The 24,367-nt window shown below is 51.5% G+C and overlaps 1 protein-coding gene across 2 annotated transcripts in view; it reads right to left on the bottom strand.

The window, feature by feature from the left end:
• Positions 1 to 24,367, bottom strand: part of STARD9 (StAR related lipid transfer domain containing 9) — a 101,621-nt gene that overhangs the window by 17,189 nt on the left and 60,065 nt on the right. For both annotated transcript variants that reach the window (XM_079768918.1, XM_079768917.1), the window contains exons 17-25: positions 21,423 to 21,474; positions 20,945 to 21,082; positions 20,163 to 20,245; positions 19,916 to 20,019; positions 14,877 to 15,049; positions 13,957 to 14,425; positions 2,339 to 12,457; positions 1,962 to 2,159; positions 174 to 357 (exon numbers count right to left, since the gene is read on the bottom strand). In XM_079768918.1, the coding sequence (XP_079625044.1) occupies positions 174 to 357; positions 1,962 to 2,159; positions 2,339 to 12,457; positions 13,957 to 14,425; positions 14,877 to 15,049; positions 19,916 to 20,019; positions 20,163 to 20,245; positions 20,945 to 21,082; positions 21,423 to 21,474 (11,520 nt within the window). The remainder of the gene's footprint in view (positions 1 to 173; positions 358 to 1,961; positions 2,160 to 2,338; positions 12,458 to 13,956; positions 14,426 to 14,876; positions 15,050 to 19,915; positions 20,020 to 20,162; positions 20,246 to 20,944; positions 21,083 to 21,422; positions 21,475 to 24,367) is intronic.

Below are 24,367 nucleotides of genomic sequence, written 5' to 3'. Positions count from 1 at the left end.
GGCCCAGCGACAGGAGCTGGTCTGATGAGAATGACACGTAAAGACAGTGAGCACAGCTTTGACCTGGCACCGGGGGTCAAATGTTACATCCCACGCCTGCGGCAGCCCAGTGAAGACTGACCAGTCTGAGGTCTGCCTCCAGGCTCCAGGCCTACCCCGAAACTGTTTCCCACCCTCAGCAGCTGGGAGATGATCTGCTGGCGGATTCTCAGCTTCTCTTGTTCCGTTTGCTCCCGCAGTCGGTCCCGGGCCCGGGCGATCTCCACCTTGGCCTCCTCACGAGCCCGCTGGTATTCTCTCAGCATCAGCTCTATGTCAGAGGGTGGCTGAGCAGACCTTGACGCTGACCCTGGGTTCCTGGGAAGGACCAGAGGGGCAGAGAGGTGCCTTCTAACACAGTGGGTGGGCGATGGCCATGGCCTGCTCACCCCAGGCCTGTTCAACACTTTTTTTTAACTTTAAATAATTTTTCAATTATACTTGACATACATACTAGTTTCAGGTATACAACCTAGCGATTAGACATTTATATACCTTACAAAGTGGTTCCCCTCTAAGTCTAATACCCATCTGACACCATACGTAGTTATTACAATATTATTGACTATATTCTCTATGCTGTACTTTACACCCCCACGACTATTTTGTACTTTTAAAAATATATATATGTTTTATTTATTTCAGAGAGATAGAAACATCAATGATGAGAAAGAATCATCAATGGGTTGCCTCCTACATGCCCCCTCCTGGGGATTGAACCCACAACCCAGGCATGTGCCCTGACTGGTAATCAACTGTGACTCCCTGGTTCATGGATCAATGCTCAATTACTGAGCCACACTGGCCAGGCTATTTTGTACTCCTTTTTAAAATATATATATTTTTATTATTTCAGAGAAGAAGGGCGAGAGAGAGTAGAAACATCAATAATGAGAGAGAACCATTGATCAGCTGCCTCCTGCATGCCCCCACAGGGAATCAAGCCCACAACCTGGGCATGTGTCCTTGACTGGAATCAAACCCAGGAACCCCCAGTCCGAAGGCCGATGCTCTATCCACTGAGCCAAACCAGCTAGGGCTTTTTTGTACTTCTTAATCCCATCACCTTTTTCACCCATTTCCCAAACCCCTTCTCCTCTGGAAACTGTTAAAATGTTCTCTATATCTATGAGTTTGTTTCTATTCTGTTTGTTCATTTGTTTTTTAAATTCCACATATAAGTGAAATCATATGGCATTTGTCTTTGACTTATTTCACTCACACAATACTCTCTAGGTCCATCCATGTTGATGCAGATGGCAAGCTTTCATTCTTGTTTATGGCTAAGTCATATTCTATTGCATGTATGCAACACTTTTTCTTTATCCATTTATCTACTGATGGACACTTAAGTTATTGTAGATAATGCTACAATTAACAGAGGGGTGCATTTTGTTTTTTTTATTTAGTGTTTTGAGTTTCTTCTAATAAATGCCCAGTAGAACAGCTGGGTCCTTCTTTGACTTTTGTTACAGCCTTTGTTTTAAAGTCTATTTTGTCTGGTATAAGTATTGCTACTTATTTCATGAAATACCTTTTCCATCCCTTTACTTTCTGTGCAACACCACTCTTGAGTGATCCAGCCTCTCTTTGCCCACAGGGTCTTCAGTTTGATTTTGTATCTCATTCGGAGGCTCAGACCTGCAGTCTCCTTATGCCACAGCTACTCTGTTCATCCTCTCCCAGGACCTCCCTTTGCCCATCTCTCCTTCACTCCCCGCCCCCCCCCCACCCTTTGTTCCCTTTGTCCCTGCTCCCGCAGCCACCTCCAGGTGTCCACAGGTACAGAAGACCCACTGCTGGAATTGCTCCTGTGAGAGGAAGCTGCAGCCTCCAGGACACTAAGACTCAGGCCCTGCTCCCCACAACCCTCACACCCCACACAGAACCCACTCCCTGCAGGGTTCTGGGTCCACCCGTACCTGGTTGTCTCCACAACATCCTTCCTCAGTTGCTGCAGGTATTCTCGGCGCCTGCTGGGTAAGTCAAGGTCACGGGTGGGGAGGTCCCTGTTAGGCAGGAGGCTCAGTTGTTTCTGGGGGCTGAGGCTTCGTGTCCGGCGGAAGTTCTGAAGTCGCTCAGCCCGCTGTCTCCGGAGGGACTCAATGGTTTGTTTTTGCCTGAGATAAAACATGATTGATTCACTGAAACTGGCCATGAATGCCCTTCTCCATTTTATAATCTGACCCCTGGAAGACCCCAGAACTGAGCAAGAGGAGAGGGAACAGCCAGCTCGTAGCCTTTGGTTCTTTCCTCTCAGGCCCCTCTTCGCCCTCCCGCTCCAGGCTGGGACCCTTACCGGGCATGGAGCTCCTCCCAGGTGGACAGCACAGGTTCCCTGGCAGTGAGCGCCTCCCCTGTCCCGCTCTGCAGCACCTCGAGCAGGGCATCCGACTTCCCGAAGCCGTGGTGCAGTTTTGCTTCTGTGAGTTCCGTGCTGAGTGGGAGGTTCTGGGCCCCGACTTGCAGGGGGATCTGCTCCTTCTGGGACCACGCAGGGTCCTGGCTCTGGGCGCCCAGAGGCTGTGAGGGAGGCTGTCCCTGCTCTCCAGTGCTGGCAACATGTCTGGGTCCCAGCAACCCCGTCACTCCCAGCTCCCCACGAGAGCCATCCTGAACCCCACACCAACTACTAAATTTGTTATGCACTGGGAGGTCCCTCAGGCTGTGATGCTGGGGCTCAGGAGCCATGCACGTCTGGGAACTGGGGCGCAGTAGCCCCTGAGGTTGGCAGGCCTCAGTTGGGCCAGAGGTAGAGCCCCGGAGCCTTGTTTTGTCAGTCATCTCAGACACAGGGCAGGGGCTGAGGTGCTGCACGCCTCCCCCTGAAGAGGGATTGTTGACAGTGGGTTGTGGCTCCACTGCAGATGCTGAACTCTCACCCCCATTTTCTGTCCTGCTCTGCCATTTACTTGGCCCCCTACTGCAAAGTGGGCCACACTCCAGGGGAGCCACGTCCTCGGGGACAAAGCCCTCGGCCGGTCTCGGACTCCTGATCCTCAGCGGCAGAGGCGGCAGTCTGCTCTGGACCCAGGAGGGGGACTGGGGCTGCAGCTGCTGATGGGGCTGCTCTAGGGAACGAACTTGGGTTTTTGAGCTGTGCTGTGGGCTGCCTGGGGAGCTTCCCTCAAGCATGGACCTGCCCTCATTCCTTTCTAAGGAGCTTCTGGCTTCACACAGACCCCACCCTCTCTGGGAGCTGCCTGCCTCGTCAATGGCTTGAGAATAATTATCCATTGGAGGCTTGGGGTAGTCGAGGGGAAGGTCTGGGCTGGAGACAATCTCCTGATGGCCTTCAAGAGGGTGCGCTAAGTGGGTGGAGAGAGACAGAGAGCCTAGGGGGAGCTCTGACCCTTGAGTGCTGGCACTAAGTGCGAGGATCGGGGAAGAGGCCCTGTCCACCAACAAGGCACTTGTGGGGCACAACTCCTTCGGGACCCTAGGCTCCCCGACAGACTCCGCAGCATTGGGGCAGGGTCCTGGGGAATGAGGGAGGCTAAGGCTGGGGCTGCTGACAGCCAGGCAGGAGGGTTCATTGGGCTGGGCGCCGGGCAGCAGGGCGGCATCAGGAGAAGCCTGGGGGCTCACAGAAGGGAGGTTCTGCCCAAGTGGGGCCTTCTGAAACCTCAGATGGGATGAGGGTACTGCAGGGCTCTGGGGCCTGCAATAGGTGCTTTCTTCCTGAAAATCTGGGGGCCGTGCTGTGTTCCACGCTGTTCCCTCCGCCTCTCTCTTCTGAACTGTCCCTGGGTCGTGTCCCTTTTCTTGAGACATGGTGGAGATATCCGAGCCCAGCACTTCAAGGACCACACTGACCTCCTGAGGGCTGGCCTCTGGGGCCTGGAGGTGCAGAGGTGGGGAGGCCAGGTCAGTCTGGATGCCCTCATCCACGGTGGTCTGAGTACAGCCGTCCATCATGAGGGTCTGGGGTGCCTCATCTGGGATCTCCCTCTTGGTGTTTTGCTGCTTTTCAGCAACACCTGGCTGTGAGAGACTCCCCAGCAGCTCCGAGGTACTGTGTAGGAGCTGCGAGAGGTGGAGAGACAGGTTGTGCATGCTGGCCCAGGAGGCCAGATCAGAGACCGGCACTGCGCTGGCTTCCAAATGGGCAGAGGAGATGTCCGTGCAGCCCAAGGTCTGTGTGCCCTGCTCCAAGGTGTTCATGCTGGACTGTCCCCCAGGGCCGCTGGCCTCTGATGGACACAGCAGCATAATCTCATTCACTGGGCCTGTAGCACTTCCTTCAGTCCAGGGGGACTCACTCCTCAGAGGGCCTGCTTCAACAGGGGGGGCCTGGAACTGGGCTCTCTCATCAGGACCCTTAGCGGGGGCTGCTCCTTCAGGGCCCGTCAGGATGTGGTGGTTCCCCAAGGCAAGCAGAGAATCCCATACTTCCCAGGCCTCATGTGAACCTCGGGAATTGGCACAGGTGCTGATGTGGGAGTGGAATGGGGAGTTCTGGTCTTCTAGGCCGTTGTCCACCCTGGAGCACCGGGCCATTTTTGATGGTACCAGGCCCTGGGGTGACTGGCTACAGGAGATATCGACTGTATTGCCAAACACATACTGCTTCCAGCCAATGGGTGCAGGACCCGCTGGAGGGCAGGGCAGAACGTAGGGACTGATGTCACTGGAGCCAAAGTGCGATGCTCCTCTGTCTGCCTCAGAAAGCCACTTCTCTGGCCTGGCCTGGCCACCCAGGCTCTGTGGCTTTCCCTGCCGGGCCGGTTCCACTGTACCAGGCATCCAGCAGGTCATGAAACTGGGGGTCGGCATGCACAAGGGAGCTGAAGGCGTTGGGTAAGGAGGGCTGGCAGGTTGAAGGGGCCTGTGATCAGCAGAGCTACTGTTCGAGTCAGATGAGGCTTTCTGATCGCAGCTCTCAGCTTCCAGAAATGTTCCCACTGCTGACTTTTCGAAGGAGTGGCCCCTAGGATGTGGGTTCCACAATTTGTTAGGCCCCTGTGTCTCTTCATCTGTGGGGGTAGGAGGTTCCACACTCAAATTCAGCTCCTGAAGAGACCGGGAAGAGCTGATCACAGAGAACTGTGGCCTGGGGGAGGACCTGGAGTGTCTGGGGCCAGAGAAAACTGCAATGACAGGAAGTGAGCGCCTGTGGGGGAGAGCCGGCTGCTCCCTTCCAGAAGAGGGCTGGCCAGGGCTCTGGGCCACAGGCACCACGGGGTCACTGGCTGAGTCTTTAAAGCCCAATGAGAACATCTTGGGCACAGAGGCCGTGGCTGCAGTCCCCTCCTCTCCGCCTGCATCGCTCATCTGAAAGCCATCGAAGTCACCTTCACCGGAATGTGGGGGATGCATGCGCTGGGCAGGGCCTTCACCACCACCTGAAGCCTGCTCTCTCTGCTGCTTCTCCTCCTCCCAGAGACTGCCAACCTGGGCACTGGAGATGTGCTTTAACTTGGCTACAAATTTGGCTTGGGGATCCAAGCTCCTGTGATGCCTGGACTCGGTGGAAAATTGCGGCTTTTCTGGAAGGCATCTGACAGCATTTTCTAAACATCCATGCTGTGGTTCCACCAGCAGCTCACTCTCAACAGACCCTTCACTTAAATTCAGGGTATGTTGTCTCCTGGTTGTTGCCAGTAGCTCTGACTTGGTTTGAGACTCCTGTGCATTCTGGCCACCTACTGAGCTGTCCCGAAACTTCTTCAGTGGCTCAGAGCACACGCCTTTAGGAAAAGGGGCAGCCTCAAGCTCTGCACGGGCTGTCTTCTTGGCAACCTTTCCCTCAGGATCCCCTGCAGCAACTGAGGGGCTGAGGGAACCTGCCTTCATGTCAGGGGCAGGAGGGGCGCTGCAGCCTTGACCCAGAGAGAGGACAGAAGTGGTGGCAGAGGGTTCCAGAGTGCTGCTGTCTGGTGGCCCAAATTTCACATGAATGCCTTTGGGCTCAAGGCCATGTGTCAAGAACACCTCAGGGTCAGTGGAATAGCTCTCTCCTCTCTCATCCATTCCACGGGCCCTGCAAGATACTTTGCAGGTTGGGTGGAGAGTTTGTGGGGCAGCCTTCCCAGGGTCACCATCTCTGTGTGAAGCGGAGGAAGGGGAGGAGCAGGCATAAGCAGCAATGGCTTGAGGGCTGCATGGTTGTTGACAAGGAAGAGTTCTGCTGCCTTCCTGCCCCCCAGATGGGCTGAGAGTCTTTCCGCCTTCAGTACTCCCTGCTGAGAAGACAGCACAATCGGAAATTTCCTGTGGACATCTGCACAGGGCCGCCTCTCTCACTCCGCCAGGATCTGGGCTAGGTCTTTGATCTGGCAACGGAGCCGGAGCCGACTCAAGGTGTTTGCTGCCAGCCCTGCAGGCTTCTGCCAGCCCAGAACCAACACTCCCCGTCTTCACACCCTGCTGCGAGGGAACTTCCAGCTCAGCTCTTGTCGGGGCTCCAGGCAGGACGCTACTTCGGTTGGGTTGTGCCCTTCCTTCTTCTAAGCCACTGGAAGCCTCGAGGTCTTGGACATGGTCTTGGTTAGGCCCTGAGAGACTGGCAGAATCCTCAACGTTACAGATCACAAGCTGACTTTCAAAACAGGTTGTTTTTTCTCCCTGTGCAGCCACGGTGAAGTTACCTGACTCTCCTCCATATGTGGTGTGTAGAGTTCTAGGTTCTGGGTGTGCCTGGCTGCTCTCCTGACTGCCAGGGGGAATGCCCTCTGCCATCCCCCAGGGAACGGACTGGCTCTGCCCATGCTGACTCACTCCAGGATTGTCAGAAGGTTCCTGAGAAGATAAGGCGGCCTCTACTTTCCCTGCTGTTACCCTCCTGGCTTCCTCTATAGCTGAAGAAGGAAGACTGTCTGGGCCTACAGGACCAGCAGAAATTCTAATTGCTTCTTGCTTTTCCTCCATGATTTCAAACGGGCCAGAATAACATATAAACTGCTCATCTGCTCTCAGAAAAGGTCTCAGTTTTCCAGAATAATGGCTTTTGCCTAGAGCAGGGTCAGCGTGGGAGAAAGTCTGTGAGGACTGGCATGGCCCTTTAACTTCAATGTTGGGCAGGGGCTGAAAGCTGTCTGCAGAGAGGGTCTTAAGGGCTTTCCTCTTATCAGTCCACAGATGTCCTGGTTCAGCAGAGGGAGACGCCACATGAAACCCCTGTGCTTCACCCTCATTCCCGGTCCTGTCTGACACTGGCTGGTCCATTTGCTGACACTGAGGTCTATCAGGGGCCCTTGAAGAACATTCAGGCTCTAATAAAGTCTCATAGTAAGGAAGGACCGTGACCTCAGGCACCAAGTCATGAAACTGTTCTCCGTGGGCCTGTGTCTCTCTGACCTCCTCCAGCACAGCTAAGCCCGTGGATGTGTGTGCAGGGGGCTCAGGGTGTGGCTCCAGGGACACAGTTGCTGAGAAAGTAGCACCGGTAGGACTAAGGTTCTCGGCCTCCTTCTCTGCCTTCTGCCTCACCTCCCTGCCCTGGTTGTTACCCTCTGCTAAGGGACAGCTGGCCCTCTTTTTAAGCGGGCTAGAGACCCAGTTAAAGGAACTGGCTCTTTCTGCTTTTTGTACAGCCACCTTGGCTTCAGAAGCAGAACCCACTCTGGTACTCAAGCCCATCGAGGTGCTTCTGGGGCCCCCTCCCAGGGCTTGGGGGCTGGTGCTTGCTGATCTCCTGCTCGCAGCTTCCAGGGGAATGGCCTCTGGTGCACCAGATTGATCCCAAGATCCAATGGCCATGAAGACTGCAGACCCACAGCAAGCAGTGTGTGCCCTGGAGGACGCCTCTCGCACATTCCCCTGAGGGCTGTGGCTTCCGGGCTCTCCACTCTGGCCCTGACATCCTGCTTCAGTTACCCAGAGACTGTTAGGCATTTTCAACACTGTAGGATCCAGCACATAGTCAACTGAAGAGATGCCTATACCATCAGGCGCAGGCGCAGGAAGATAGCTTCTTGGCAGTCTTGGGGAACTCAAGGGCAAGGTGTTACTCAGGTCTCGATGGGGAGCCATAGATGAGTCTGACTGACTTGGCAATGGGCCTGTCTCCTGGCTGAAAAACGTGCCCATACAACATTGGCTTGGACTAAGAAGTTTCCGAGTCGATGAGACCATTCTGTATTGCTCGTGTAGGCTCTCTCCTCTTTGCATAGTCATTTCTTTAACTCTGCCTTGAACTTTTGGCTCCTCTGGGTAAAAACTACTTATGTCTTTGGGAACGTGGCTTTCCTGAAAACCTTCCATAGTCTCTGATTCCTCAAGACTTTCTAAGCCACGGGGCTGCCTTCTGGGGCTTGCTGATGCATGCACCCCCTCACTTTCCTCCTCAGAGGGCCACTCGGGCCTGGGCCGGAATGGCACAGCTCTAGCCAATGCTTTCCTTCTCCCTGGATTAACAAAAGTTCTGGTACACTCACTGTGAGTTGTACATGTCCCTAAATAATCACAAGTGTCCCTGGCAGGTCTGTCTAATACAGCTGGGGGATTGTGCTCTCTCACAAATTTAATATCTTGTACCCAGTTTCTTGACTTGAAGGGACTCGAGATAATTTTCTGGTCCTGGGGATCTTCCCCAGTGCTACTGCTAGTCTCCATTTCTCCAGCGTCACCATCCCTAAAATCAGTATCATCTGTGTATTCTGGAGAAGACAGCTGATCCATGAAGGACAAGTGGTGTCTAGAGCTGCCTGGCTTCAGGACACGATCAGCCCTCTCCTTGTCCTGAAACACAAACTCATGACTGACTCCCAGTGTATGGGAAGCATATAGCCGCTTATTCTGCTTGGATTCGATTTCCAAGATACCATTTTCTAGCTGCATGACACTGTTAATTAGCCTAGCCATTTCGTCAGCATTATTAACTCTTTTATTCTGTTTCTTTCCAGAAGGTGTTTCTTTGTGATTTAACTCTCCTTGCAACTTTCCAGGGCCATTGCATTCAGTGAGGTTTCTTTCCTGAGAGTATATAACTGACTGGAACCTTTCTTGTGTAGATTCTGTCCATGGCTGCTTAAACTCTTCTGAGCTGTCTTTGGGATGGAGAGACTTTCCAGGAAGCCCAGTTTCATCCTTCCATTCCCCCATGTGGGTTGGACTCCCATCCTGGGCCATTACCTCTGGGCTCCTTACTCTATGATATGCTGATCTAGACTTCAAAGAAAGAGCAGTTCCCCCCAGCATGTCCTTGTCAAAACCTAAACTGATGGTTTTATAGGTGAAATCAGACCTGGCCACCAAAGAGGACTGTCTGTTCCTATCAGAGGCCTGGCTCTGTCTTCGGACTGCGTTCTGCTCCTGCCCTTCTTCCCCACTTGCCTGAGACTCACAAACAAAAAGGGGCTTCCCAGACCCAGAACTGCCTGAGGAAACGGTGCAACTGGACTGTATCGTGGTCTTTTCTCCCTCGAGTGCTGGAAGACTGTGTTTATTTAAATTTCCAAATTGATTTTCATACTCACATACTTTTGTGCTGGCAGATGTAAGAAAATGTCTGTTCTGAGCAACAAAAAAATACACTGAATTATGGCTTCCAGCGCGTTTCCCTATTTCTCCACTAACCTCCGTGGTGTTCAGATCAACTGGCCTCTCCGCTGTGACCCGCTGAAATGAGGCAATCTTGGAATTCTGATTTTGTAAGAGCACTGGCAAATTATTCTTTAAATAAGCATTCTGGAGGACTTGGTAGTCCTGACCAAAGCCCCAGGCCTCCCTGGGGGGTGGGGAAGGCACTCTGGCTTCTCTGCAAGCCGGGATCTCTAAGGCCGTTTCCGTCAGTGCATCCCGGCTTTTGGTCACGTAGAATGTTTCTAAGGGAGGTGGCTGCAGGGAAGACGGGCATGAATTCCAAGGAGCAGAGTGCAGGTACAGCTCGGGACCTGACGGAAAGGCAAAGGAAAGATTGGCGTGTCTTCCAACCACTTCCTTGGAGCTCTCCTGGGAGTCTGCCTCCTCTTCCTGTCGGGGGAGGTGGCTGTTGTGATTTAATTGCCCTGCCAGGCCTACACTGTTCTTCCTGAGAGGGGCACAGCTTTGGGGCTGAGGATCTTCTTTGGTGGCTAGAGTGTCGTTACTGTGACAAGGGTTCTTCAGGAAGAAACATTCATCAGAGGAAGTCATCAATCCAGGCTTCCTCCCACTACTCTGAGAGGACTCTTCCAAGTTGTTCTGTGTGATGTCACATGCTCCTGTCATGGAATTTGCCACCTTGTTCTTTGCTGCAAAGACCTGTGCATTTGTAGCTCCAGAAGTCAATGATTCTATGTCTGCTGAATAATTTCCACTGTAACTCACCTCTTTCTCACTGGTTGTAAAGAAATCTGAAGTACCTTCTAACTCGACACTCAAACTGTCCTGTTCTTCCTCTGCCCTCAAATGCCTAATTTTGGATATATGGATAGGAAAGTTGTTGAACTTCAAACTGCTAGGTAGCCCAGAACCAACTACCAATACAGTATCTCCTCCTCTGCTAGAAGCTTGGGTCAGGGAACCAGAGTCTTCCTCGAGGGAGGTGAAAGCTGGCCTGGGCTCTCCTATGGCCTCCAACACAGGATGAGATAGTTCAAGGAGGTACTTTTGCTGAAGGGCAGCCCAGTCCCTCTCACAGGCGCTGCCTACGTAAGTAAATGAGGTGGCAGAGGCAGGCAGCACGCTTGGTACACTCGAGTTGTTGGATGTTTCAGAGTTGTCCTGCTGGGCTGGGTCAGAGACACCTCTGGCCTGAAAGGTGCCATCAACTCCGGACTGAAGAAGCCTGTATGACCCCCAGAGGGACAACCTGGAGGTATCAGAAGCAGGAATTGTGTACACAGCTCTGACACTGCAGGGCAGCTCCGCACCACCTGCGGGCAGTTTGGAAGTGTAGGGCAGGACTGCTTCTGTACCCGATGGCTTTAGTTCTTCCATCTTTGGCCAGAATCCAGGCCTCTCCCGACCACTGGGCTGAAATTCCTGGACATCAGGACTTGGACATAAAGAACCCACTATTCCCAGGGGGCTGTTGGGATTGATCTTGGAGTCACAGGAAAACCAGGAATCCATGGACAACAGAGGGCTCTCTCTTGAAAGCGGCATGCTTTGCAGAGTGGTGGCTTGCTCAGAGGAGCTTGCCCCCACCTCCGACTCAGGCTGTGCACAGCGGGGCAGGGGCTGGGAATCAAGGTAAAATGAACTGCTCATTGGCAGGATGGCATCCAGCCTGGCTCCTGTTCTTTGGGTGATGGGACCAAGCCTGCACATTGCCTCCTGGCTCACAACGGGCAGACTGGAGGTCTGCAGGCGCCAAAACGTCTCTGTTGGCATCTCATCGGCTGAACTGAAGAAAGGCTCTTCTTGCTGATCTTCCCCGAGTTCTTCCTCAGCGTCAATCAGGCTATCCAGCGAAAAGCTCCTGTGAGCCTGGGCGACCAGGCCCCTGTCTGAGCATGTGGTAAAGCCCCTCACAGACGCTCTAGCTCTGGCCCTGGGGTCGCCGTGGCCATTGGTAAGAGAACTGTCCCCCGGGCTGTCCTGTGGGCTTTGGTTCCTCTTCTCGGTCAGCGAGTCCTCGGATATTTGGCTGTTGTCACTTTCAGTGTTCTCTGACTCTGGGAGATGCCATTCCCTCCCCGGGGGGTTCCCTGGCTTCAGTGGCTCCGTCGGGGCTTTGGCACAGACACAGGAGAGAGAATCCACTGAGTAACTGCTATCTGCATCCGATAAATCACCCTCTTTTTCTCTTGTGGGATCCTCCACTGGGCCGGCATCTGTGAGTGAGGCCATGGTGTCTGGGCCCCCTGCACTGTGTTGCCTCTTCAAAGGGCTGCCATGAAGCAAATGAGAGGACTTCTTGGTAATGTCTCTGACCCTAGTTGCCAGCACCCTCTGCTGCCTTTTTGATGCCTTGTTTGGAGAAGGTGGTTGGGATTCTGTCCAAAAAGTTTCAGCTGCCTTTCCATGCCCTGCTGTCTGTTTGGGTCCATGGGGATGTGAGCAACTGCAACTGGCTCCATTAGCAGCCTTGTGGGTCTCAAGGTGCCCTTCTTTTTGCCACCCTGCTGGTCCGTGGCCAGAGTCCGACAGTCTCTTAGTCCTCCTGGCCTGGGTGGAAGGCGTGAGGGCCTCTGGTTCATCCCTTGGCTTCAGCATGTTAGCTGGTTGGCTCAGAGAGGCTAAGCTCTGGGACACCACCCAGTGGGGCTGCTGACTCCCTCTCTCCCTCTCCTGGAAGCTGGAAGATGTAGAGCTCATGCTGAAGCAGGTGCCTGGGGCCCAGGCTCTCCTCCTGGCCAAGGCCGCCCTGGCTGTGCAGAGCTGCCCCTCACCCAAGGAACGGAGGACATTGTTGCTGAAACTCCCTGTCCTTGGAGGATAAGAAGCAGCCTGGGACAAAGACTCTTCTGATTGGGTTTTCTCTGATGTCTGATCAGTAGAGTCGGGTATAGGAGGTAATGTGCTAGAGGGATCCCGATTCAGGAAAACACTGTGGAGACAAGGAAAGCCACCTCAGAAAAGCAAGCAGTCCCTACTTCCTGCTGACAGAGGGACTATCAAGTCCCGCTTGCTGCACTGTGAGAGGTTAGAAACTAGGCCAATGTCATGTCCCTACGTCCTTCGGTGTCAGAGGAAAGCTCTGTAGGAACAAAAGGAAACTGTGGACTATAGTCCTGGCTCTCAAAGTGGCCTCAGGTATACTCTGTTCCTCAATATTTTATCTCATAAAAAGGTTGAAGTGAATCAAATCATGCCTTTAAAGAAAACTTCTAATTAATTGGCAATAGGAGGAACAGAGAAACAATTTAAATAACACTACAAGGAATCAAACGGACAAATCTGTAACATAACACATACTAAAGAACTGGCCCACTCTCTTTAACAAATCAATGATATAAAGAAATAAAACAAAAAAATGATGAAAAGAAACTTAAAAGACATAACCACATGCAGTGTGTAAAACCTATTTAGATCTTAATTTGAACAATTAACTATAAAAAGATATTTTTAGGCAATCAGAGAAATTTGAATATGGCCTAGGTGTAGAGTACACCTAATAATTTATCTTAATTTTGTTAGGTGTGATACTGACAATGTGGGTATAAGAAAAATCCTTATGTTTTAGAAGTGTATACCTTACGTGGGACTGAAATGACATGATGTCTAGGAGTTGATTTAAAATACTTCACCAGAAAAAGGAAGGAGGGAGATAAAGCAAGCTTGGTAAATCCTGATAACTGCCGAATGTAAGGGTTAGGTATTATTCCCCCAAATTTGTGTATGTTTAAAATTTTTCATAATAAGAAGTTGGTGGGTTTTTTTTAAAAGCCTGCCTACTACTCTGAAGACCAGAGAGGTGAGCAAATATACCAACACCACAGACATTAATTGTGTACCTACTATGGGCAAGGACTGTGCTAGGCCCAGAGGACATAAAGGGGTAGACACAGTCCCCTGTTCCAAGCATTCTTGGGAGATAACATATCCTTACCTTGACAGAATGTAAGGAGTGAAGGAGAAAAGAAACAAGAAGATCCCAAAGTGAACCTGGAGTCAGAAAGACAGTGTTCCACTCACCCACCAGTTGGCAGGTGGGGTCGGGAAGCTCACTTGAGGTGGCAGGTCAGGTGGGGAGGGAGGAGAAGGAAATGTAGGGACAGAGTCTGGTTTGAGGCAAGATGAGATGGAGGTGGGGCAGGAATACACAGGAGATGTAAGTGGATAATCAGAGTCTATAGATAAAAAATAAGGTTCACGTAGATTGCACCAAAGAAGCAAGAGCTGCCTCTCAGAGTGGGAGAAGGGAAAAGCCTACGACTTAGCGGATATCAACTACAAAGAAAGAAGAAGAAGAGCAGAAGAGGAAAAGGGTGATGAGGAAGAGATGAGCAAACACTTCTTTCCATTTTACAGACTGAGGAAGCTGAGGCCGGGCAACGAGGTTGTAAACCTCAGCCAGAGCTCCCAGGGGACGGCTGCTGCCTGTACCTGCGTAGCTGGGGCAAGTACCGGAGGCAGAGCTCTCGTAGGCTCATAAAGCTGCCACTTGTCGATTTGCTTCTACATTGACGTCCTGGGAAGGCATCAGGGCTGGGGACCTGGTGTGGGGGCTCCGGGGAACCATCATCCTGGAGCCAGTACAATGCCTTGAGCCGCTCCAGTCTCCTCTGGGCCTCCAGCAGCCTCCGCTTCTTGATGCTTCTCTCTAGCTGGAATGAGACCTTTTTTCGCCTTACGTTCCTGTCTGCTGCCCGAAGAGCTCGTCTCTGCAGGAGCTGGAGTGGCACCGCCCTCTTCTGGCTTCTGACCAGTGGTGACGGTTGAGTCTCAGGATATGTCTGAAGCCAAGAATCAGTGGGCACAGAGGCCTCAAGTTCTTTCTCTGCTGTATGGTCTTGCTGTTGCTGCTGCTGCAAGCTGGCCAGCCAGGTCTCTTCTCTGAGCAGCCACTGCTGGTCTGGAAACCAAAAACATCCTGAGAAGGTTGGCACCTCCCTCCTTGCCGGTGGCTGCCTGGGCTCAGACACCCCCGGCCACAGCTGGACCTGTACAGAGTGAAAGAGCTGGCCAGGGTGGCATCCCCTTACCAACGGGCAAGGGAATGAAGCCCCAGGCCTCGGCACAGCGGGGGGCACGTGGTAGGGTAGGCAGCACAGCAGGGACAAATGTGCGCATGAGAAAGCGTGAGCAGAGGTTCATAACTCAGGGGCAATAGGAAGCTGCTTCCTTATTCTTGCTTCCAGCCCCTTGTCAGAGCCTCTGGCCTCTAAAACAGAGGAGAGAATGCCTAATACCAAAGATTCCATCGTATCACAAAGAAAACAAAGGCGAGAATACAGAAGGCTGGGGAAGCATGAAAATGAAGAGGTTGGAAGATGAAGCAGACATTGTGAGTAGCGGGCACCTACCTTCTTTAATCTGCCAGCTGACGGGTGCCTGCTCGAATTCCAGGTCCTGGTTGGCTCTAATCTGTCGCGCTAGGATTCGCTGCCTCAAATCCTGCTGCTGAACATCGGCCCTTTGAGGCGTCTCTCCAGCCCCGGGTAGCTGTTCCTCGTCACTCTGCTCCACCAGCACTTTCCTGTCACAGAGGGGCCGGGGTTACCCAGGGAAATGCAAACCCAGTTCAGTACAAGCCAGTGGCCATCGAAGCCTCTCTGAGAGAGCCCCTGAATTCAACAGGGCAGAGAGGCTTTGGACTTCTGGCAACATGGGACTCCCAGGCGTGGTGTCACAGGCAGCTCATGATGTCACAGTGCAGGATGGAGAACAGTCCTTAGACTAGTATATTCTTAGATTGTAGGTTTAGCGAAACACAAATATATTTTGGTTAAGGAAAATAACCAGGAACATAAAGCAGCTTTCAAACAAACAAACAAACAAAATCCTGTAACATTTTAGCTAAATCAAGAAAATTTGTCCTTTAAAAAAAGTTTTCTGCCCTGACCGGTTTGGCTCAGTGGATAGAGCGTCGGCCTGCGGACTGAAGGGTCCCAAGTTCGATTCCGGTCAAGGGCATGTACCTTGGTTGCGGGCACATCCCCAGTGGGAGGTGTGCAAGAGGCAGCTGATGGGTGTTTCTCTCTCAACGATGTTTCTAACTCTCTATTCTTCTCTGTAAAAAAATCAATAAAATATATTTTTTAAAAAAAGTTTTCTGCTGGAAACAAAGTGGAGCAGAAGCCCAGAACCACTGTAGGAATGGAGGGTCTCGTACATGTGCAGAGACTACAGCTGCGCCTCTGTTCCCCGGAGGGAGACCCTAGTCCAGAGAGGGGATGCACACGCACCGCCCCCTGTGAGAGCGGCGTGAGGAGGCTCCCGAGCGTTAGACTGTAGTATCCCTTTCAGGGTCAGATGCAGAAGTGTTTTCTGGTGAAACTGTCTGGGATTTGTTTAGATCCAGTGGGGAGGAGCAGGGGAAAGTGCGTGGGTATGTAAATGAAACAAGATTAGCTATGAGTTGATGTTTGTAGTGTATTTGGGATTTTCCAGAATACAAAGTTTAAAAAGAATTCTAGATTACAGTCATACTTCATTCTGCCACCAAGTTCCTGTGTGAACATGGATGAGTGAGAGCCTTCCCCTGACTGACAGCTTCGGCCTGCATGCTAACTTTGCCCAGGTTACACACTGCCTTCTGGAGAGGACCTCACATGCTGTTTCTGCAGGGTCACCCCATCCCTGTCACTTGGGTTAACTGCATGGGCCCTCCAGGGTGACAGTGGGAAGGGTCAGAATCCACCAGAGGCTCACAAAGCGCCTGAATCCAGCCTCCCGCAGCCCTCGTTCCAGCCCCAGGGTGCCAGGACCTGGCACTGGAACCAGCTCAGTCCGAGCAGTGTGCTCTAAAGGATCATTCTGCTCAGGAGATTTACATTTCGTAGACCAGAATGAAACCACGGAGGCTTTTGAAGCAGAGGTCTATAGCCTGTGAGGCAGGGTGGATTTTTGTGAGGGAAGCGTCACAGAGCACAGCCGCACCACTCAGTATATATGGTCCAGGCGGCTGCTGCGCCGCACTGGCTGAGCTGTCACTGCAGCAGAGACTGTAAGTCCTGCAGAGCCTAAGATACTACCTGGCCCTTAACAGATCATTTGCTGCCTCTTGCTTAGAGAAATCAGTAACTCTTAATATAGGCCTAGGAGGACAGTGAAGGATGGATGGGAGGGAGAGTGACTAGACGGATGAGAAGTGCATAGTAGAAGCTGACACACCAGCAGTGTCTTCTCTGTGAAGGACTCTGTGAGGTCACTCGATGTACTGTAGGTCCAAGGACTAGGACAGGCCCTGGTACTTGAGCAGGTGCACTATGGGGAAGACTGGCACTGCTGCTGTGGGCAAAAGGCCAAATACACAAAGTGGAGTGTACATAAAAGAGCAAAGACACTCTTTGATCCATGTGAGGCAAAAGGCTAGGGATAGTAATAGTCATTGGAATAAAAAAACAGTTAATGCCACATGAACAGAAAAAGCAGGAAAACATTTTATACACGTGTCATGCCTGCACTACTGCTCCAAAATATGTCTGCCTACCCTACCGCTGTGCCGAGGCCTGGGGCTTCATTCCCTTGCCCAGTGGTAAGGGGATGCCACCCGGGCCAGCTCATTCCAACATAAGCCCATCTGAGGGTCTCAGACAAACTCAGCTAAGATCCAAGGGGCAGGAAGGGGATCTATATTCTGAATTCCCTGAGAGCATTTAGCTTCCTTCTCTGCCATCTCGAACCCTGATTGCAATTTCCTTCTCCCTAGAGGTGAGCTCCCTCTAGCCCTCCTCCTGGAAAGTGGCAGCTGCTAATAACCCAGTAGTTTCCTTCACAGCAGCATCAGGCCTATGAGGAGGGGCGGTCTAGGAGGATCACTGCAGACAATGCATATTCACCCAAGATGCCACCTGCCATCAGGCTGAAAATGGCTCCCCTGCTAAGTACATCAGCCAAAAAGCAAGTGAAAACGAAAATACCAACCTTCTGCTACATATCTGGGTCGATTACCAAGGGCAAGCTTCCAGTTACCTGCCAGCCAAGGACCTCTGTCTCTCTCAGATGACTGCCCTTCATCTTGGGTGGCTCCTGCCTCCCCCAGCTGCTGCCTGGTCCCCTCCTGGCCGCCTTGAGTCTGACAGCTTCTGCAGCAGAATGCAGCAGCGTCTGCTCACTAATGCAGCAGCAGCGGTAGCAGCAATGACAGTGTCTCCCAGGCCCTGGGCACTTAAAATTCCAAATGGGAAACTGCAAAGAACGGTTTCAAAGACAAACCCCTCTCTGGTCCAGATCACTGCTGCAAGAGGAAAGGAGGCAGACTGGCAATTTCCCCTGGAGTCAGAGGCTTACAGAGAATGGCTCTGCAACTCTCTGGAGTCAGCTCCGGCTTTGCAGGCTCCCCACAGGTACTCCTCCAGAGAGAAAGGGGAGGGAAGAAAGCCTAGGACAAGGAGAGGCTTGGGAGCCAACCCCACCCAAAAGCAGAGGAAAGACTGTCATGGAGATGCAGCCACACACCACTGGGAACCCAGCTGACAACAGGCAGTTTTCTCCACTCTCACGGGCTCTTTCCCCAGTCCCTCTGCCCAATCACAGGCCAGAGCCCCACACACCCAACTTCTACCAGGACTGGCACAGGATGCTGGCTACGGCAGCTGGGCAGGACCAGCTCAGCCCACAGGCTCCTAGAGCTGGTGCTGAAGAGTGGAGGCAGCGAGTGGGAGGCCTTGATTCTCCCATTTCTCTCTGTCCTCTCTGAATGAAAGGGTGCATTCTCAGTGTTAATGAAAGGTCATGTCAGTGCCCATCGAGCTAGAGAGCCCAAGAAGGCTGTAAAAGGACAGGAGACCAGTGTTCCCTGGTCAGCTGGGTGAGATGGGACAGGAAAGCGAAAGGGAGGCTGCATTCCTGGACAGCTCTCCATAAGAACCTCCCCCCTGGGGAGCTGTAGCTGTGGGATGTCAGGTACTTGGCAGAGCACTCCACATGTTCTAGCTCTTTCATCCTACTTCAAGGATCCCTGGGAGAGAGATGGCAGTACCCCTACTTAGAAGAGCAAATAGATTCAGAGACTCAGTAACTTGCTGAAGGTCACACAGCTTTTCTGTCATCGCCAGGAGGCGAAGCAGCTTTACCAACCCCATCATCCTCGCTCTTTAAGTTGCAGGGCCATTCTCTGTAAGCCTCTGAACTCTGGGAAAACAGATCCTAGTTCATCTTTCCAACGGAAATCTTACCTAAACAAGGCCTCCTTTCATGGACTCTTTACAAAAAGGGAGGGCCACTCTGACTAAGCAAGAGCCTCAGCCTCAGTCCTGAGTCCATCTTGGCCTTGATGCACTTGACCCTGTGTCACCTCTCCCACCTTACCAGTCCCCCCATAGAACCCCTCAGTCCCTCCTTAGACTCTGTTGAATCCTTTGGCCCTCAGCAGCCCCACTGTGAGGATGCGCCTGCTTCACATCCCTGCACCAGTGTACCTCCACTCCTGCATCGAACATCCCTCACTACACGGTCAGACCTAAGACTATCTTCAGCTGCCACTGCACTCACCTGGCCTGAGGAAAGAGCAGCTGGATCCCCGTGAAGGAACCAAGGGACCAGTGACATCAGAACCCTTCCAGGAGCCCTGGGCTCGTGGTGCTGGACAGCACCCTGACACCGGCGGTCTCACAGGCACCGAATCCCCTGCTGACATTCCTAAAGGAAGTCCCCAAGGCAGCAGCCACTTAGGCTATGGGAACAGGAGGATACCACTGTTCCCAGTACCAAACCCACAGGTACCTAGAGCTGGAAGGGAATTCTATGAAGAAATGGGTGAAGAATGACTATGAAGAAGAAAAGTAGTTGCCACCCATCACATATAAAACTCTGGCTCCATGCCTCACAGTTACAGTGCTGGTAAAGTGGATGGGAGAGGGCAGAACCCCAAGATATTTTCACATTGCTTCTGGAGGTCCTGCCCTGTTATGCATAGTTCTGGACTCTTGGCAAAGAGAAAAAAAGGAGTCTCAGTCTCACAATGTCTTTAAAAACTCAGAGAAAGCCATAGTCCTGGAAGCTATGTGACACACACCCGAGCTCCCACACAGGCAGCATGGAAGGTAAAGAGGTTTACAGGGAGGGGAGTTCAGAAGCTGTATCAAAGCTACCTACAAACACACCACATTTAAATCTGGTTGACAGAGGAAAGTGGTATAGGAAACAACAAATGTCATGCCTTTCAGTGATGGAGAAAGCTGGAATATCAAAGAGGAAATAAATGAGGGCCAAGACCACTTCCCTGCCAACTATCAGCCGAGCAGCTAGCTCAGCATCTTCAAATCACATTCCAAGTTGGTGCAGACCAGGCTCCATTCAGACCTTGGCTGCTACCCTCATCTCCTCCCAGCTCCATGTTGTAATGGACTAAGAAGAAACACTTGTAGGTTTCACAGCAGAATGAGCAGCTGTTTCTCACCTTTTCTTCCCAAGCAGAGAGCAGAGACCCAACCTGGAGGCAGTGACATCTCCATCCAAGTTCAGCCACTCCAAAGAGCCACTACCACCAACAGCCTCTCCGACCTGGGAACAGGAAGAAAGCACAGCAAGACTGCAGTCACCAACCCTTCCCACCCTCCCAAGAGAACCAGACAAAGCTCAAACTGCTTCCCCAGAAAGGAGAAACAGGGAGGCCAGCCGCCACACAGAAAGCACAGCATGCTAACCTGCCTTCTCTGCCGAAGGACAGCGGCCTCTGCTGGGTGGTTGAATCGGAACATCTGGGCTTTCCCCAGGGTTATGACTGCTCCTGTGGCATAGAGGCAGATGAGAATTCAACCAACAGCTCCTGTTCTGAGTATACACTACCTGCAGGGCACTGTTCTGGGAGATGAAAGTCCTACCCTCAACAAGTGGATAACTTAGCTGAGCCAATAAAATATGTATTCATTGGATACTGCACAGCACATGCATCAAACTAATGAGATGAACAGGAAGAGTCTGGTACTCAAAGGAGAAGCAAGATGTGCTCCAGGTGTAGTAGTCAGGGAATACTTCATGGAAGAGGGGGAATGTAAGCTCAGCCTCAAAGGACAGACAGAACTTAAACAGGTTAATAATAATAGTAATAGTGACAGTAATAATGATAATGAGTATTTACTAAATGCCAAGAACACTGTTAAGAACAATATTACATGAATTAGCTCATTTAATCCTCACACTTCCTGCTATTCAATCCTATTATTATCCCCATTTTACAGATGAGGAAATTGAAGCTCAGAGACTTTCCCAAGGACACAGAGCTAATAAACACAGGGACAAATTTCAGATTCATTCTCCATTCTGGGGTCCAAGAATTAGGGCTTCTTGCATGTGAAGAAGACTTATTAGGAAACCTTCAGATCTCTGGGTGTAGAGACTGCTTCATTGAGTTCTCTGAGTCCAGCCCATGAGAACAGAGCTGGTCCATCACTCATCCTGGCATAAACAGGGCTGTAGACAGTCCTACCTTGGGTCAGACGGCAGGAGGCAGTGACCTCCCGGCCATTGACTAGGCAACGGGCCCCCTGGGCAGGCCGCAGAACGACGACCCCACAGGCGCTGGTGATAGTGCAGTGGTCTCTCTCGATCCATTGACCCTGCAGGACTACAGAAGAGGTGGGGGTCACCTGGATGGAGGCATGGCCCAGGGGAACACCTTCATTCTTCCCATGAGATCAGAATCCACATCTGGAAGATCTCAAATCACGACAAGAGAGGAAGAGCCATCACCTGAAACCACCTAGTCCTGGATCCTCCCACATGTGGGTCCCCTCCTATCATGTCCCACAGCCACAGAGCTGCAGTCCCCCAGCCTAGCCGCCAAAGGAGCAGCCCTTTAGGACTTCAAAGTTGCTTTCTGCTCAGAGCACCATCTGGTTCCTCTGCAGAAATCTGTCAGGCCTGAGCACCTGCCACAAAGTCAGACCAGATGCTCTGTCACTTACCAATATCCTGTTCCTGCTCTGAGTCAATCCTTCCTATTTTTGTTGTCCCCTCCTAAAGGGAAAAGCAAAGCCATTGAAATGAGAATAAAAAGGAACACAGCCCTGCCTCGAGAGGAGAGTCCACTTGTTTGAGTTTATCACTGTCTTCCCCCACCCATCCCAGCTTTTCCCACATCACTTCTCCACTTGGGTTCAGGCTGTTCTGACTGCTCTGCCTGCTCACTCTGCAGCCAGAACGACCTGAGAGGGTGGGGGCAAAAAATATGTAACAAAGCAGCACCAGATCTTTGCAAAGTCCAACAAGTGTTGGCAAACTCCTACAGCCTGAAGTTAGGGAATAGCCATGGCCATCAGAGACCTTTAGTCTGAGGAAGTGGCACACAGGTGTAGCTTTTCCCAGGGCCTGAGGATCATGTGGTCCAGTCAGTCTCAGACACACGTGTTCTAGAAGGTGAATGGGAGCACAGGACTTTTACCTTCTTGGTCCGCAGATGAAGTTTGACAGACACCAGATTGTAAGAAGGATAAAGCACGAATAGGACAAAAGCACATCTAGAATCAAAAAAAGGACTGGAAGGGAGTATAAGAGAGGAGGGGAAACGGGAGTTAGTATAAATGAGTCACAGGTTAGTAGAAGACAAGGCCTTCTGGCCTTTGATTATGACAATTCAGACCACATAGCTCTGTTGAGGACGGCAGCAAATGGCAAAGAGTTGCTGAGTTTAGATAAGTACTCGTCATTCACTGAGTAAACCATTCGCTATGTCCTAGGCACTGCGCTGAGTGCTTTACAGGCATCTCTTATTTAATCCTTTAACCCAAATGTAGGTATTGTTATCCCCTGTTTATAGACAAGGAATCTGAAGCTGATGGAACCCATAAACTAAATAGGAGAGCTCTGGCTAGAATTCCATGCTTTTCCAACCTCAGCATACCACCTCTCCAGTAGCTGAGGCTTCACTGTTCACAGCCAGAGGGGTGGTCCCTGCGGTTTCTCCAAAAGAGCTTGTGAGAAGGAAGACTCCTAGAAGTGATGAGGCTCTGCGCCTCCCTCTACATGCACACCCACAAATAGCCAGAGCCCAGACGTTTCTGCTCAGCCACTGAGGATCACACAAGCCAATGGACACTGGCCTCCAAGCACTGCCCAACAGAATCAAGAGAAAGAGGTCAAGACCCCTCGTGTGGGTTCAGGGTCACCCCTGATGATGAGGCACATTCCTCCCCAAAGGGTGAAGGCTACAGCACATCACAACTTCTAGACCTGCAGGGCAGTAACAATCAGAAAATGCGATGGCATCTGTTTAACAGGATTGGACTGGTGCCTGTGCTTGCTGCCCCTCTGCCTCCTTACCCAGGGGAGGTAAGCAGCACAAAGGCACGTATGTGGGGAAGTCCAGGATATCAGTAACCTGTGTTCTATGCATCCTTCCCTCGGCCCCCTTCCACCCGAGGTTCCTCCTGAGGTGGCTCAAGGGAAAACAGCTCCCAGGGCATTGCTAGCGACTAGTCCCAGATCTGGAACCAAGTCAGCAAAGCAAAAAAGAAACGAGAGAATCCTGAGTGATTACTGTTACATTCCCCAAACCAGGGTGTAAACAAATGAAGGGGAAAATGGGTACATAATATGCAGAAATGCCAGGGTTAGCACTAACTGGAACCCCATGCCCTGGCTCACTGGAAACGCACCCAGAGAGCGAGTGCCACCTGGGTGTGCACTGACTCAGCAGGAAAACCAGCTCCTCTATGTTCAGACGGGCAGTTGTGTCCTTTGACCCTCAGCTGTACCCCAAGATCTACCACTTGACTTCCAGCTTCATCTGCTCCTTCCACATGCAATCAATATATCAGATCAGTTCTACTCAAATACTGACCATTTTAATCCACCTGGTCTCTTCCAGACTTCCAATCTCTCCCTGTGGCTCTGACTAAGAAGGATCCATAGTATTTAGATTTTGCCTGAGGCATTTTCACTGATATCATGTGCACTCTGTGTATCATAAAGTACGCTACTTTAACTTTGTCTGAGAGGCCCAGTCTCTGACAACTCCCTCAGGGCTTATCCTACGAATAGACTTTCTGCACATGATGAGCTTTGCTAACATGTCACTACCACATGCACTGCAGCATTAGGAGTCTAATTTCTCCAGGGATAATAGCAGCATTACACAAGCCCCATATACTCTGTTCCTTTTTCATGTCTGCCTTGGACAATTATGAGAATGAAGACTGGATTTTCAGTGAGCACGTAATTTGGACACGTAAAGTATATTTTGTCTTCCATAGAGACTGTCCGACAGCAGGACATGTTTTATGAGGTCAGGATATAAAACTATCTACCATGGGTCACTGACTCTCAAACTGCTTCATTTAGAAATGAGGACCTTGCCTCCAGGTGACAAAGAACCAGCTGAGCAGGGTCCTTCGTGGAAAGCCTTAACTTCATTCTGTTTTCTCTGGGTGGCTGCATGTCATGCCCCCCCCCCATCCCCCACCCCTCACCCCCCACCCCCCAGCCCTTTAGACTCTCCCTCATGCTTTCTCTAAGGTTCAGGTATCTACTTTCTCTCTCCTCTCCTTTCCCAAGTAAACCTAATAATGGAGAATTGGGAGGTGCACGTTTTGTTGGTTTGGGGGTTGAGTGACATGGGGAAGTATTAAAAGGGAACTGTTTCAGATCGTCTGACTGCCCCATTAGCCATTTGTGAGCAGCCTGCATTTGCACAGCTCAGGAGCACCAATGGTACTTTAAGGTTAGGATTTCATTTCCTTGCCTGCATTTGTGTGTTTTAGGAAGCCAGAAAAAGAATACAAGCAGCATTGTTCTTATTTTAAAACTAGAGGCCCGGTGCATGAAATTCGTGCACTGGGGGGGGGGGGTAGTCCCCTCAGGCCGGCCTGTGCCCTCTTGCAGTCTGGGACCCCTCGGGGGTGGATGTCCGCCT

Source organism: Cnephaeus nilssonii, assembly GCF_951640355.1.
Source record: "Cnephaeus nilssonii genome assembly, chromosome: 4".
NCBI classification, from domain to species: domain Eukaryota; kingdom Metazoa; phylum Chordata; class Mammalia; order Chiroptera; family Vespertilionidae; genus Cnephaeus; species Cnephaeus nilssonii.
The sequence above is the reverse complement of the archived record's forward strand: the minus strand, read 5'-3'. Positions and strand labels throughout refer to the sequence as shown.